The sequence below is a fragment of the Neomonachus schauinslandi genome, chromosome 13 (assembly GCF_002201575.2).
Source record: "Neomonachus schauinslandi chromosome 13, ASM220157v2, whole genome shotgun sequence".
In the NCBI taxonomy this organism is placed as follows: domain Eukaryota; kingdom Metazoa; phylum Chordata; class Mammalia; order Carnivora; family Phocidae; genus Neomonachus; species Neomonachus schauinslandi.
This window is the reverse complement of record NC_058415.1, coordinates 57,469,217-57,486,349: the sequence shown is the minus strand read 5'-3', so window position 1 is coordinate 57,486,349 and position 17,133 is coordinate 57,469,217. Positions and strand designations below refer to the sequence as shown.

Here is a 17,133-nt window from a genome sequence, read left to right as displayed (position 1 = left end):
GGGGGGGGGGGGGGGTTGATGGCTGCATAATATTCCACTGTATATATATATACACCACATCTTCTTTATCCATTCATCTGTTGATGGACATCTTGGCTCTTCCCATAGTTTGGCTATTGTGGACATTGCTGCTATAAACACTGGGTGCATGTACCCCTTCGGATCACTACATTTGTATCTTTGGGGTAAATACCCAGTAGTGCAATTTCAGCAGATAGTTCTTGAGTACCCATTATGTACAAAGGCCTTGACAGAGTTTGTATATCATGGTAAAGAGTTTGGATTTTATTCTAGTGTATTGGGAAGCCATTTATAATTTTAAACACAAGAGGGTTATGACTTGAATACACTTTTTTTTTAAGATTTTTTTTTTTTTTTTTTTGACAGAGAGAGAGAAAGCTAGAGAGGGAACACAAGCAGGAGGGAGTGGGAGAGGGAGAAGCAGGCTCCCCGCCGAGCAGGGAGCCCGATGCATAGCTTGATCCCAGGACCCTGGGATCACGACCTGAACTGAAGGCAGACGCCCAATGACTGAGCCACCCAGGTGCCCCTTGATTACACTTTAAAAGTCTTTCTGGCTGCTGTGTGAGGTGAACTATAGGGAACAAGAAGGAAAGACTAATTATTGCAATAATCCAGACAAAGGTTTATGGTGGCTTACATAGGCGTATTAATGGTAAAGGGCATTTCAAGTAGTTGAATACAAAATACAAAACAGTTTTGTACGTAAATATACTTTTATATGTGAAGTACTTTACCACCAATAAACTATGATGCAAATATCAGAGGTAGATACTGCTATTACTAATTCCAATAGGGAATAATGTGAAGTTAAGCACAACTTAAACAATAGTAATAGTAAATCTGCCAATCATAAAAATGCTCAAAAAGTTCTTGAAGGTTAAGCAACCTACCACTCCAAAGTAAAAAACAGACTTAGTTATAAATAGTAACCATTACAAATGATGATGATCTTTGTAGGCAGTACACAGATCTAACAGTGAGAAAATTCTGAAACTTAATTTTTAATTTTTTTTAAGTAGGCTCCACACCCAACATGGGGCTTGAACTCACAACCCTGAGATTAAGAGTCACGCGCTCTACTGACTGAGCCAGCCAGGAACCCCCAAAATTCTGTAACTTTAAATATTAAACTAGAAGAATTCAAATTTAAAAGATGAGAGTAGAGGGATGCTGGGTGGCTCAGTTGGTTAATCATCTGCCTTCGGCTTCGGTCATGATCCCGGAATCCTGGGATCAGGTCCACATCGGGTTCCTTGCTCAGCAGGGAGCCTGCTTCTCCCTCTGCCTGCCTCTCCCCCTGCTTGTGCTCTCCCTCTGTGACAAAAAATAAATTCTTTAAAAAAAAAAAAAGAGAGAGAGAGACAAGAGTAGATATCTTCAGAAGACATATTTCATGAATATCCTACAGGCTCAAAGCAGAAAGACGAAGACCAACTAAAGCCTAATTAAAAATATTAAGAGAGCTAAGGAAAAATCTATTATACATATGTACCCAAAAAAAAAACCGAGAGGGGCACCTAGCTGGCTCAGTCAGTAGAACATACTCTTGATCTCAGGGCCGTGACTTTGAGCCCTACATTGGGGGTAGAGTTTATTTAAATTAAAAAAAAAAAAAATACACACCTCCCCCAGGAAAACAAAATGTCCTAGATAATTATATCCAATCTCATCATGAATATAAATGGAAAAATCTGATATTACTAAACTAAATCCATCACATATTATTTATCCATAATATATAAGTGTTGTAATGTTACTATGTAAATAGATACGTGTATGTGTGCATATGCATGTATACTGGTATATAAATGGCCATATATCATAACCAGTTGTGCTTTAAATGCAAGGATAGTTTAATATCAGAAAATCTGTTAATGTAATTCAACACAATACACAGATTAAAGAAAAACTTTGTGGCCTAATGGATGCAGAAAGCCTTGATAAAATCCCTTACTTTTTCATGACAAAAATTCTTAGACAAGAAAATAGAATTTCCTTAATCTGATAAAGTACCTATCAAAACCTATAGAAAACATCATACTTTAGGATTTAGTAAATATTCCCCTTATGGTCAGGATAAAAAAAAAAAAGGTTCCCACTTTCACTCCAAGTATTAAAAATTACACTGGATGTTTTATGCAATTAACTTTTTAAAATAAGGGAACAGCAAAAACAAGCAAAGTCTGAGAAAATGACCAGCCAAGAGATGACAACTAAATGTAACACAATGTCCTGAGTGAGATCCTGAGACACAAAAAAGGCATGAAGTAAACACTAAGGAAACTTGAAAAAACCATGACTTTTCATTTTATTTGTAGTTAATAAAATATAATAAAACATTAACTTTTAAGTTCATAATAACATATCAATATTTCTTCAATAATTATAACAAATCTACTATACTAATGTATGATGTTAATAAGAGGTACAATTATAGGGAGGGGGTGAAAAAGAGGTAATAAGGAAACTCCGTAGCATCTGTTCAGTATTTTTCTTTTTTTGTTTTTGTTTTTGTTTTTTAAGATTTTATTTAATTATTTGACAGAGAGAGTGCATAAGCAGGGGGAATGGGAGAGGAAGAAGCAGGCTCCCTGCTGAGCAGAGAGCCTGACGGGCGCTTCCTCTCAGCACCCTGAGATCACGACCTGAGCCGAAGGCAGATGCTTAACCAACTGAACCACACAGGTGCCCCCTGTTCAGCATTTCTATAAATCCACAACTGCTGTAAAAAAAAATAAAGTCTGTTAATAAAAATATATGTATAAAACTTCAAATGCTAAAAAAATAAAGCATAAAGATTGGAAAGAGATTAAAAACTATTATTATTTTCAAAGATGTGGAAACTAGTTACACAAAAAAAAATCTAAGAGAATCTCTAAACTAGTAAAACTATTAAGAATTGCAGAAAAAATAAACTATTGGGACTACATCAAAATAAAAAGCTTCTAGGGCACCTGGCTGGCTCAGTTGATAGAGCATGGGACTCTTGACCTCAGGGTCATGAGTTCAAAGAACCTACCTTAAAAAATTAAATATTTTTTTAAAAATAAAAAGCTTTGGGATGCCTGGGTGGCTCAGTTGGTTAAGCGTCTGCCTTCAGCTCAGATCAAGATCCCAGGGTCCTGGGATTGAGTCCCGCATCAGGCTCCTTGCACAGCAGGGAGCCTGCTTTCCCCTCTGCCTGCCACTCTCCCCGCCTGTGCTAGCGCACATGCGCATACTCTTTCTGACAAATAAAAAAATAAAATCTTCTAAAAAATTAAAAATAAATAAATAAAAAGCTTCTGCAGAGCAAAGGAAAAAAATCAACAAAGAGACAACCTACTGAATAGGAGAAGATATTTGCAAATGACATATCCAATAAGGGGTTAGTATGCAAAACATATAAAGAACCTCTACAACTCAACACCAAAAAAATAACCCAATTAAAAAACAGGGAGAAGGGCGCCTGGGTGGCTCAGTTGGTTGGACGACTGCCTTCGGCTCGGGTCATGATCCTGGAGTCCCGGGATCGAGTCCCGCGTCGGGCTCCCCGCTCGGCAGGGAGCCTGCTTCTCCCTCTGACCCTACCCCCTCTCATGCTCTCTGTCTCTCATTCTCTCTCTCTCAAATAAATAAATAAAATCTTTAAAAAAAAAAAAAAAAAAAAACAGGGAGAAGACATGAACCAACATTTCTTCGAAGAAGATACCCAGATGACCAACAGACACACAAAAAGATGTTCAACATCACTTATCATCAGGGAAATGCAAATCAAAACAATGAGATATCACCTCACACCTATCAGAATGGCTAAACTCAAAAACACAAGAAACAAGTGTTGGCAAGGATGTGGAGAAAAAGAAACCCTCGGGCACTGTTGGTGGGAATGCAAACTGGTATAGCCACTGTGGAAAACAGTATAGAGGTTCCACAAAAAGTTAAAAATAGAACTACCATATGATCCAGCAATTCCACCATTGAGTATTTACCCAAAGAGTGTGAAAACACTAATTCAAAAGGTTATATGGGGCTCCTGGGTGGCTCAGTTGGTTGGGCGACTGCCTTCGGCTCAGGTCATGATCCTGGAGTCCCGGGATCGAGTCCCGCACTGGGCTCTCTGCTCGGCGGGGAGTCTGCTTCTCCCTCTGATCCTCCTCCCTCTCATGCTCTCTGTCTCTCATTCTCTCTCTCAAATAAATAAATAAAATCTTTAAAAAAAATTAAATTAAATTAAATTAAAAAAAAAAGGTTATATGTACCCCTATGTTTATAGCAGCATTATTTACAATACCCAAATTATGGAAGTAACCCGTGTCCATAGACAGATGAATGGATAAAAAAGATGTAGTATATATACACAGTGGAGTATTAATCAGCCACAAAAAAGAATGAAATCTTGCCATTTGCAACAACATGGATGGATCTAGAGTGTATAATGCTAAATGAAATAAGTCAAAGAAAGACAAATACCATGTGATTTCACTCAAATGTGGAATTTAAGAAACAAATGAACAACAACAACAAAAGAGACAAAAAAACAGACTCTTTTTTTTTTAATATTTTATTTATTTATTTGACAGAGAGGGAGATAGCGAGAGCAGGAATACAGGCAGGGGGAGTCAGAGAGGAAGAAGCAGGCTTCCTGCTGAACAGGGAGCCCAATATGGGGCTCGATCCCAGAACCCCAGGATCATGACCTGAGCCAAAGGCAGATGCTTAATGACTGAGCCACTTAGGCGCCCCAAACAGACTCTTAAAACAAACTGATGGTTATCAGAGGAGAGTTGGAGGGAGTGGGGAATAAGCTAGGTGAAGGGGATTAAGGGTACACTTATCATGATGAGCACAAAGTAATACCTAGAATTGTTCAAGCACTATACTGTACACCTGACTAATTTAAGGTTGTGTGTTAATAATACTGGAATTAAAATAAAATTTAAAAAGTTACTGAATAAGGTCAATACTAAAAATGAGCACCAAAGCATTGCCTTCTAACAGCAATGAACTATTAGAAAATGTAATGTTTGTTTGTTTTGTTTTGTTTTTATTAACATATAATGTATTATTTGTTTCAGGGGTATAGGTCTGTGACTCATCAGTCTTTTTTTTTTTTTTTTAAAGATTTTATTTATTTATTTGACAGAGAGAGAGACAGCAAGAGAGGCAACATAAGCAGGGGGAGTGGGAGAGGGAGAAGCAGGCTTCCCGCCGAGCAGGGAGCCTGATGCGGGGCTCGATCCCAGGACCCTGGGATCATGACCCGAGCCGAAGGCAGACGCTTAACGACTGAGCCACCCAGGCGCCCCTGTGACTCATCAGTCTTACACAATACACAGCGCTCACCACAACAGTAATGAACTATTAGAAAATGTAATTTAAAAAAAAAACACATGATTAGGAATAAATATCTAACAAAAGAAATGCAAAACCTACACGGAGAAAATAGGTTTCCCTTTACAGTACTTCTCATACTTTAACACCATATTTATTTCATTTCCTGCTTATTGTCTGTTTCCTTCTATTTGATGTATGAGAACAGGGATCTTTGACCTTTACCAAACATCTAAAACAATGCCTGGTATTTAGTGTTTGGTTACGTTATTTGTTGAGTAAATGAATGAATGGATGTCACCAATAAACAGAGAAATACAAATTAAAACAATAATGGCCTAAACCCATTAATTAGCAAAAATTTTTAATCTGGTAATATCAAGTATCAGTAAGTATACAGAGAAGCAGGAAAATGGAATATAAATTGGTACAATTATTTTGGAGAACAATTTACCAATATCTAGTAAGACTGAACAGAGCATATCCAACAACCAAAAAATTCTACTTTTCTGGGTATATATTCAGAGAATCCCTCATACATAAACACAAAGAAATAGACTCAAAGATGTTCACTGTAGCATACATTTGTAATAGTGGAAACCTAATTGCCCATGAGTAGGAAAAGTAATAAATGGTGGTACAATCCAACTCTATCAAATGGTAGATCCCTAAGCCAAACCTGACTCAGTGCTTCTGAGCCAAGGGGTTCCTGTGTATGAAAACTGTTACATATACACTTGAGAATAAACAGATAAGACCCTACACTGTGTTTTTTTAAATGATTTTGTGGCCAAATATGACAAGATCTTGATAATTACTGAATCATTTGGGAATAAGTATACAGATTTCATTTTATTATTCCCTCTATTTTTATGTCTCAAAATTTTTACGTGATAAAAACAAGAAAAAAGAAAAAGCACACACAATCCAACTTGAAGAAGATCCCACTAACCAAGATGAGATTTTAGTATCAAAAAGAATAATGACTGCAATGGATTGAAACAAATCACTATCAAAATCCATAAATTCATAGTGATACACCACTAAAAAAAAAAAGAAAATGCATTTGTTGCCTTGAGAAGTTGCCTATTACTTTGAAAATGGACAAAGAGAATGTTTTTCTTTCTTTTTTTTTTTTTTTAAGATTTTATTTATTTATTTGACAGAGAGAGAATGAGAACAAGTGGCAGAGGGAGAGGGAGAAGCAGGGTCCCTGCTGAGCAGGGAGCCCGATGCGGGACTCGATCCCAGGACCCTGGGATCATGACCTGAGCCGAAGGCAGGCACTTAACCAACTGAGCCACCAGACGCCCAAGAGAATATTTTTCTTGAACAGACTTTATTACAAGTGAACCAAATACCTTGTAAGAGATCTTTTATAATTAGAAAATCAACATTTTGCAAGCCCTACTAAAATAACAATGATTGCTGCTAAAACCAGGTGAGAAAAGTCTGGTGGGAAGGTTTTATTATGGATAAAACTGGCTGACACCAGTTGAATCCACTGATCCACTGCTGAATATTTTTTTCCGCATGGATGATGTTTATTGTGAAAGTAAATGAAGTAATACATGCATCTCCACTGTTGAATTTTAACATCACTAAAGTGAGATAAGACAACATCTCCCTACCAAAAAAAAAAAAAAAACTTCAATCTAAGTCTCAATCTAATCCTCAAACTATTAGATACAATTTTCAGTTTAAAGGAAGAATCTGAGATAGAGGAAAATGGTAAATGAAACCTTGGGGATCATCAGCCAAATCCAGAATATGTAGCGTTCTATAAAACAAATGGGGGAAGAGGAAACAGTTATAGAGTAAAAATGATTTAAGAAACATAGTATGAACAACTTGTTTGGATCCTGAATTGAACAAATCAACTGTAAAAATACAGATTTGAGACAATAAAGGAAATCTGAAGTCAGTAAGTACTAAATGACATTAAGAAATTAATGTTGGGGTATGTGGGTGCCTCAGTCGGTTAAGCATCTGACTCTTGATTTTGGCTCAGGTCATGATCTCAGGGTCCTGAGACGGAGCCCCACATCGGGCTCTGCACTGGGCATGGAGTCAGCTTGAGATTCTCTCTCTCCCTCTGCCCTTCCCCCTCCCCCAACCTCATGCTCTCTCTCAAAAAAAAAAAAAGAGAAGGAAGGAAAACGAAAAGAAATTATTAAATGTGATGTGTTAAAGGCACGTGGGATTTTTTTAAGGCATTATCTAATAAAGATGTATACTACTGTATTTATGGGTGAGACATGATGATGTCTGGGATTGGTCTTAAAATATTCCAGCAAAAAAGAAGGAAGAGTAATAGAGTAATTCTATATATTTTTCATGGTAGAAAATCTCAGTAACAAAATTTTTAAATAAAGTGGTAATCACAATGAGATACCACTTCACACTCAATAGGACGGCTATATTCAACAAGAGTTAGCAAGGATGTGGAGAAAATAGAACCCTTGTACATTGCTGGTGGGAATGTAAAATGGTACCACCACTTTGGAAAAAAAGTCTAGCATTTTTGGGGCACCTGGGTGGCTCAGTCGTTGAGCGTCTGCCTTCGGCTCAGGTCATGATCCCAGGGTCCTGGGATCGAGTCCCACATCGGGCTCCCTCCTCGTGGGGAAGCCTGCTTCTCCCTCTCCCCCTCCCCCTGCTTGTGTTCCTGCTCTCGCTATCTCTGTCTCTGTCAAATAAATAAATAAAATCTTAAAAAAAAAAAAAAAGTCTAGCATTTTTAAAACAGTTAAACATAGTTACCGTGTGATCCAGCAATTTCATTCCTGGGTGTATACCCAAGAGAAAACTAATGTCCAAACAAAAAAATCTGTACATCAATGTTAATAGCAGCATTATCCATAACAGCCAAAAGTGGAAACAACCCAATTGTCCACCAACTGATACATGGATTAAACGCAGTGTAACCATAAATGGGATATTATTTGGCAATGAAACAGAATGAAGTAGTGATGCATGCCACAACATGGAAGAAACTTTGAAAATATTATGCTAAGGGAAAGAAGACAATCATAAGAACCACATACTGTATAATTCCATTATATGAAATGTCCAGAATAAGCCAATGTAGAGAGATAGAAAGTACATCAGTGTTTGCCTAGGACTCAGAAGATGAGGGAATTGGAATATGATGGCTAAAGGCACAGGATTTCTTTATGGAGTAATGAAAATATTCTAAGGATGTACAACTCTGAATATACTAAATTGTATACTTTAAATGTGTGAACTGTATGGTATGTGAATTCTATTTCAAAAAACTATTAAATAAACAAGAGGATGGGGCACCTGGGTGGCTCAGTCAGTTAAGCGGCTGACTCTTGATTTTGGCTCAGGTCATGATCTCAGGGTCTTGGGATCAAGCCCCACATCCAGCTCCATGCTCAGCAGGGAGTCTGCTAGAGGATTCTCTCTCTCCCTCTGCCTCTGCCCCTACACCCACATTTCTCCCTTTCTCTCTTTCACCCTCCCTTAAATAAACAAATCTTTAAAACAACAAGAGGGTTATAAAGGAAGGAATAGAAGAGGTAAACTTAGTAAACTCCAAATCCTAGAACAGAAACAAAAAGCAAAAATCTTAGAGGGAGTTGAGAACCACAGACGAAGAACCACCATTTTTAGAACTTGTAAAATTCTGCAATATTTGTATAAGTTACATTTGGTTTTTTATTGTTTTAACTTCTTCATCTGATTCTACATAGTGACACACAGTAAGCCTATAAAATCAAAAGTACAATGTGGGGGGTTTTTTTAGATTTTATTTTTAAGTAATTTCTACACCCAATGTGGGGCTCAAACTTAACCCCAAGATCAAGAGTTGCATGTTCTATCAATTGAGCCAGCTAGGCATTCAGCAATGTGTTTCTCTACTAGGAAAAAAAAGAAGATGGGAGTTTGGAAAACCGTATACCAGCTATGGGAAAACAAAAAGCACGAAGGGTAAAATGGATACAAAGATAGTGTCGATCTGGCATTTATCACGGGAAAAAGAAAGATTGGAACAAGGGAAAAAGAAAGATTGGAGATTTCAATAAACAAGAAAAGTTGAGATGTTGGCTTGGGCATGAGAAGAGTTATGTAGTTTAATAATAGGAAGCCTATAGAGGATTCAGTTAAATTACGAGAAAAGCCTGACAAGAGTAGTTTGCACTTGTCACAAATTCCATTTCTTCATCTTTGATTTAACTCATTGTGGGTTGAATTGTGTACCTCAAAAAAATATGATGAAGTCTTAATCCCCAGTACCTGTGAATGTGACTTTATTTGTAAATGGGGTTCTATAGATGTAATCCAATTAATCCAAGGACTGTTGCCCTTATAACATAAATGTAAATTTGGACAGAGACACACCAAGAGAACACATTGTGAGGACAGACTGAGAGACAGAGAGGCATGTGATAACAGAGGCAGAGATTGGAACAACGTGTCTTTAAGCCAAGGAACAGCAAGGACTACTGAAAACCACCAAAAGGCAGAAGAGAGGCATAGGACAATTCCTTAGAACATCCAGAAGGAACTGACCCTGCCAATAGCTTAATTTCAGAATTCTAGCCTCCGGAATTGTGAGAAGATAAATTTCTGTTTTTGTAAGCCACCTAGTTAGTGGTACTTTGTTATGGCAGCCTTAGGAAACCCATATACTCATCAAAACACTTCATTTTGGCTTCCTGCACTAATCCAAAGATACTGGTCATTAATTGCCAAGTGCAACAGCTCCATTTCATTACTTATCATCTTTGTTCTTAATAACATTTGACAGTATCAAGAATTTCTGCCTTAAAACCCTTTTTTCCTTTATTCCATGAATCTTTTTCTCCTACTTGCTCTCTTCAGGCAACTCTTTCTCCATCTCTTTGTTTTTTGTCCATATTCTATCTTTGATGTTCCCCCAAGGTTTTGTCCTCATTCCTCTTCAATACTTTCTATATATTCTACCTGAGTGAGTTCTTCTATTCTTGGGACTCCAAATGCTATCATTATGAATCAATGCTACCATTCATGAATCCAAATTCTATGCCTATAGCTCCTCACCCTATCTAACCCTGAGTTTCATATTCTTTCCTAAAGTTCCTTATCAGACATTTCCATTGAAATATCCACTGGCACTCCAAATTCTACCTTATAATCAGACCAATTTTCTAAGTTAGTCAGACTAAGTTGACTGTGTTCCCTTCTGTGCACCAGACTTCTCTCTGGAGATAAGACAGGACCAAGCAATGTAATACCCTAAGCATCCCTAAAAATAACATACAAATAACAATATACAGTTGACTCTTGAACAATGGAGGGTTACAGGCATTGACCTTCCACACAGGCAAAAGTTCACATATAATTTTTGATCCCCCAAAAACTTAACTACTAATAGCCTACTTTTGACTGGAAGCCTTACCAATAAACAGTCAATTAAAGCATATTTTGCATGTTATATGTGTTCTATCCTGTATTCTTACAAGCTAGAGGAAAAAAATGTTAATAAAATCATAAGAGTAAATACATTTACAGCACAGTGCTTATCCAAAAAAAAAAAAAAAAAATCTGGGTACAGGATGCCTGGGTGGCTCAGTCAGTTAAGCGTCTGCCTTGGGCTCAGGTCATGATCCCACCATCCTGGGATAGTGTCCCGCATCAGGCTCCTTGCTCAGCGGGGAGCCTACTTCTCCCTCTGCCTGCTGCTCCCCCTGCTTGTACTCTCTCTCTCTCTCCACCCCCCTCTCTAATAAATAAAAATCTTAAAAAAAAAAAAAATCTGTGTACAAGTGGACCCACACAGTTCAAATTCCTACTGTTCAAGGGTCAACTGTACATCCAAAAACCTGGGGATTAGCAGATGAAATGCCTTCTGCTCATCTGTGTAACAAGAGGACAGTTTCCCTAGTATAAGCTCTCACTCAGAGTCTAGAGTCAGACTAAATGCCAACTCAGCCATTTATGGGGGACAACGAGAAAAACAGAAAAAGTGGGAGACAGGTCCTTCTAATGAATGTCCAGTGATCTTCCAGTTGCCTTCTTTCCTAGCTTAAATTCTTTCATTTTTTAACATGCTCCTGGGTCCCTCCCTTGGCAAATTATAGTGTCCTAGAAAGAAATTTTCCCCATCTCTCTGTATTGCAAATAAGGCAATTCCTACCTCACTGTCAGCTCCCAAGACATTGATTTGTTCCAATTTGTAGGTCCAATATCTGGCTTCCTCCTCTGGGATATCTACCATGAAGAAAGAAGAAACTACATTACTAGGTTATTAATTTAATCATGGGTCAATAATCCTTTATTCCATCAAATAATCAAAGTTAGAAAGTGATGGACTAATTTTACTGGTGGGCTTGGTTCTTGCCATGAACTTGATCTTGAATCTTCACAAAAAAATACAAAATAATGTGCTATTATTCCCATTGGATCAGAAGACTTAATATTGTTAAAATGTCAACATTACCCAGTGTGATCTACATACTGAATGCAATTGCTATCAAAATCTCAATAATGGTTCTTTGCAGAAACAGAAAACTCCATTCTATGGATAAAGAAGATCTGAGACACACACACACACACACACACACAGGAATATTACTCAGCCAGCAAAGGAATGAAATCTTGGGGCACCTGGATAGCTCAATCAGTTAAACACACACACACACACACACGAAATTTTAATGTTCTTTTTGCATACCTGTATTTTCTGAACTTTCAACATAATAAAAAAATTCATGTTACTATTTTTAAAAAATAATGGTATATAGGGATGTCTCCGGCGCGTCCGTGCAGGGGGCTGAGGGCCGCGGTGGCTGCCACCGTGGGGTTGAGCGAGGGGCCGGGGGGCTCCGCCCGGAGGGGCTGCCTCCTCCGCCCGCCGAGCCCCGCTCCGGAGGCGCCGGGGGCCCAGCTGTTGCGGCTCCCGGAGAGTGGGGCCGTGCGGGCCGCAAGCCCGGAGCATGCCGGCTGGACCGAGGCGCTGCGGGCCGCCGTGGCCGAGCTGCGCGCCGGCGCCGTGGTGGCCCCCACCGACACGCTGTACGGCCTGGCCTGTTCCGCGAGCTGCTCGGCGGCACTGGGCGCTGTGTACCACCTCAAGGGCCTCAGCGAGGCCAAGCCGCTGGCCGTCTGCCTGGGCCGCGTGGCCGACGTCTACGGGTACTGCCATGCGAGGGTACCTGAGGGACTCCTGAAAGACTACCAGGACCAGTGACCCTGGTGTTGGAACGCTCGGAGGAGCTCAATAAGGACCTGAACCCCTTTACTCCTCTTGTAGGCATCCGGATTCCTGACCATGCCTTCATACAGGATTTGGTCCAGGTGTTTGGGGGACCAGTCGCTCTCACCAGTGCCAACCTCAGCTCCCAGGCCAGTTCTCTGAATGTCGAGGAGTTCCAGGACCTCTGGCCTCAGTTGTCCCTGGTCATTGATGGGGGACCAACTGGGGATGGCCAGAGCCCGGAGTATCGCCTGGGCTCAACTGTGGTTGATTTGTCTGTACCTGGAAAGTTTGACATCATTCGTCCAGGCTGTGCCCTGGAGAGTACTGCAGCCATCCTCCAGCAGAAGTACGGGCTGCTCCCCTCGCACTGATCCTGCTTCTGCATCTCAGGAAGAGGGGAGGGCCTGAGGACTGGTGCTGGACACTGTGTGTCTGTCCGCTGGGGACTGGCAAGGCCTCATTGACAGAGGCCACTGGGGCTGCGACGTCACTAGTCTGACTCTTTAAGGCACCGCCTTTTTCTGAACACTGTAGACCAAGCCCCAGAAGCTGCTGGTTTCGTCTCACACTTGATGGGGAGGTCATATTCATTATCTGTAATTTTAAATATCAGCCAAAAGCTGACGTAGAGACTTTATTTGAGAACATTCCTAAGATGGCCTTGTTCTAATAAGTTTCTTTTTCAAAAATCTTTTTTGAAAAATAATTCGAGGAACAGATTTGGAATCCAGTTGGAGCCCCCTGTCTGGCGGGTAGTGGCATTTAAGGTCCAAATCAGCCAGAGCACCAGCTGGTGCTGTTTAAAAGTCTCCAGTGACCAAAGGCATGTACTTAGGCACCTGAAACTGGAACCACAGTAGGATAAAGACTGTTGAGCCACAGGCCCGACACTATTTTCTCTGAACTGGAGAGGCCGGTGGTGTGGTGTGCCAGAAGGCCTGGTGGAGAGAAGTCAGCATTTTGGACTAATGGTGAGAAGTGAGCTCAGTTGGCAAGGGGCGGGGGTAGGGAAGTCCAAATCAAAGAATACTGGAAAACAAATCTCCACTGTTCTTTTCAGCTAGTAGCTTTTTTGTTATTTAGTTGTAACATAAATTATAATGAGTTATGCCTGTAATACCTTTATTTGAATCCAGTGTGTACTCAAAGCCTTCATTCATATGTATACCAAGTGTTAAACAGAATTATTCTTGACTAAAAAAAAAAAAAAAAAAGGTATATAACTGAATAGAGTATTTCACAGGTTTTTGAATTATCCAAAAGAAAATTCCATTGCCAAAATATGGCACACAGTAAGCTAAAATTCTTCCCATAGAAAGACCCTTTATTAAGCCTTTTATTTTCAGTTTTTCTGAAGATTTATTTATTTATTTGAGAGAGCAAGCGCACACACATGCATGCGAGCAGGAGGAGGGGCAGAGGGACAGGGAGAGAAACAGACTCTGCACTGAGCAGGGAGCCCCACTTGGGGCTCTATCTCATGACCCTGTGAGGTCATGACCTGAGCTGAAATCAAGAGTCGGAGGCTTAACAGACTGAGCCACCCAGGCGCCTCCCTTTATTAAGCCTTTGAAAACTGTATGCCAAATGTGGTTATCACAGAGGCCCAAGCTTAGCACAGTCACGTTAACTCACATCAAAGACAGACCTCACTTATCTGAGGTTTTACCTTAACATTTACTCAAAAAACCATTTATCAGACACCTATTATGTGCCAAGCAAACTCTAAAGATACCAAAATAAAGTACACAAGAGCCCTCATGAAACTCAAAATCTAGATAGAAATGTACACTGCCACCAATGACACGATATAAATGATGCAGTCTTGAAAGAGGAATGTCTTTTTAAAATGCCTTGGGGGTTGCTGGCCGTGGAGCATTCGACTCTTGATCTCAGGGTCCTGAATTCAAGCCCACATTGGGCATGAAACCTACTTAAAATAAAAATAAGTAAAATAAAATGCAATGAGGGAGGGACTGACAGTTGTAAGGAGCTCCACAGATCCACTCTCTAGCAAAACTGTATATATACAAAAAACCTATTTTTGCCACGAACATGTATTTTTTGTTTTTAAAAATATTTTTTTTAGTTTTTTATTTAAATTCAATTTAGTTAACATGTAGTGTATTATTAGTTTCAAGGGTAGAATTTGGTGATTCATCAGTTGCATATAACACCCAGTGTTCATTACATCAAGTGTCTTCCTTAATGCCTATCACCCAATTACCCCATCTCCCCACCCACCATCCCTCCAGCAACCCTCAGTTTGTTTCCTAGAGTTAAGAGTCTCTTAAGGTTTGCCTCCCTCTCTGTTTTTATCTTATTTTTCCTTCCCTTCCCCTATGTTCATCTATTTTGTTTCTTAAATTCCACATGAGTGAAATCATACGGTATTTGTCTTTCTCTGACTTATTTTTTAAATACTTTTCTATTTATTAATGCTACTTCAATGTTTAAATTGACAAATCACAAGGTATACATTCACTTCAAGACAATGAATGTTAAATTATCAAAAGAATAAATCACTGCTCTCTAACAAGCAAGTATTTCCTAAGTCATTAAAATAGTCAGAGAAACCTATTGACTTGAAGAGAATACGCTTAGTGTGGATTATTTAATGAGTATCTACAGCCTGTACCATTCCTGGGCTAGGTGTTATAGGGACTAGGGTAGAAGAAGACAGAATGCCCTCAAAGGGGACAGCTGACAATACAAAAAATACAGTAATGAGACTAGCAAACAATTGTTAACAATATGGTAAAAAGTGTTAAATGGTTTTTAAAGTCTAATTCAATAGACTCACCAAAAGGCAACTCAAATCTTGTATCAAGCAAAATCTTATGAGGAGTTGGGTTTTTAGTTCCACAGATCTCATCATCTTTCATCAATGTCTCTGCCTCCAACGTGGACCACTCCCCAGGCCCTTCCTAGAAAACAGAGATCTAAGATTAAACTTTATTTCTTCATGGCTCCCCTCCTCCTGTTTTAAGAGCTGGTGTTTTTTTCTCAATGTCATTGTTGGAGAGCTCCTGGGGACCACTCACATCCTGATGAAGCCAACACACCACTGTCACCACCTGCCTCTGCGACTATGTGGTTTCTGTTCTCCCTCTTTGGTGGAAGAGCAGCTTTCACCGTGCTCAGCTCTCTGCAAGCCCACTGAACATAGAATTCTGGAGTACCCAAACTCAAAAACCAAATATCTTTATAGATCAATATTTAATCTGCACAATTTTTAATGACTGTGTCACTTAATATGTGTTACTACTTCTAATCAGTAAAGAGCTACTAACATTGCTACTTAAAATAGATCTGAACTGGAGCCACAATAAAAATGAATGGCCCATCTGCCTGGGGAAGTAGAGAGAGCCAGAACTAAAAGACTTTAGGAAAGAGAGGCACACCTGCACTATCCCAACTCCCAGAGAAAACACATAGTCAATGCTAAAGCCAAACAGGAATACAGTACATTTTTTCCAGGTTCAAAGTGAGTGTCTATGGGGAAATGATGCTGAGTTATGTTTTAATCTGGGAAAATGGAGTAGAAAACCACTCTTGGAAATAATGTATAGAGACAGAGTGTATAACAATTGCCACCCATGTTAATTCCTTAAACTCTGTTAGGGTTATATGTGGAAGATGGAAGACTGAAACCAGTTCCCTGGGAATTGGTGACTCAAAGAAATAAAGCAGAGAACGGGATCCAGGCTGAGGAAGTTTAATGGGACTTATCCCAAGATAGCTTCTTAGAGGAGAATGCAGCAACCACAGGTATCCTAGATCACATACACACACCTACTCCCCTTCTTCTCTCCTTCTCCCTCACACACAGTACTCAGAAGGGGCTATCAACCTGATATGGCTAAAGAGAAGTTCTGGCACCTCTGAGTACAGTCATAAGGTAGAGAGAAGACAAGACTTAAATAAAATCCATTGAACCTCTGTGTGAGGTTAAGAATAGGCTAGTTGCATGCTCACTAATTAGAAAGGGGGACAGAGCAATCTGAGATGCATGGTGAATATTAGCTGAATGGAGCTAGGATGGGGACAAGCATGGGCTAGAACTATACCTCCAAACGGGCAACGCATTGACTAACCTCATCCGACTGACGAACAGTCTTCAGTGCAATCCACACGGTCCCCACCATGGTGTCCCAGATCAGTCCTTTGTTCCATACCTCCACACTTAGACCCAGGTCCAGGCGACTAATCTCACTGAAGGAAAGAATAAATCCCTTTAAAGAAAACCAGATAGGGGTGCCAGGCAGGCTCAGTAGGAAGAGCATGATATCAGGGTTGTGAGTTTGAGCACCATGCTGGGTGTAGAGATTACTAAAAAAAATAAATTTGAAAAAAAAGCCAAATAATATGAAATACACATCTCCTACATCTACATCTCCTGTTTTGCTAAACCTTGAATACTTTCTCACCAGGATCCTATTGTCAGGGAAAATCAAAATGTCCCAGAATGCTACAACCATTCTTTAGGTTCCTAGAAAAGTATGTAAGGATCCATACAAAAATGCCTTTGTCCATCCGTCTCCTCGCCTCTGGAACTACAAACATCGTTAGATTAATGCGTTTTCACA

The 17,133-nt window shown here is 39.7% G+C and overlaps 2 protein-coding genes across 2 annotated transcripts in view; one reads left to right on the top strand and one right to left on the bottom strand.

The window, feature by feature from the left end:
• UNC13B (unc-13 homolog B) overlaps positions 1-17,133 on the bottom strand; it is a 213,072-nt gene that overhangs the window by 135,075 nt on the left and 60,864 nt on the right. The window contains exons 4-6 of the mRNA XM_044920653.1: positions 16,642-16,759; positions 15,348-15,471; positions 11,483-11,556 (exon numbers count right to left, since the gene is read on the bottom strand). Coding sequence (XP_044776588.1) covers positions 11,483-11,556; positions 15,348-15,471; positions 16,642-16,759 — 316 coding nt within the window. The remainder of the gene's footprint in view (positions 1-11,482; positions 11,557-15,347; positions 15,472-16,641; positions 16,760-17,133) is intronic.
• On the top strand, positions 12,092-12,943 carry LOC110581814 (yrdC domain-containing protein, mitochondrial-like). The gene is given in 2 exon segments (XM_044920654.1): positions 12,092-12,518; positions 12,521-12,943. Coding segments are annotated over 2 exon segments (822 nt in total). The 3' UTR covers positions 12,916-12,943.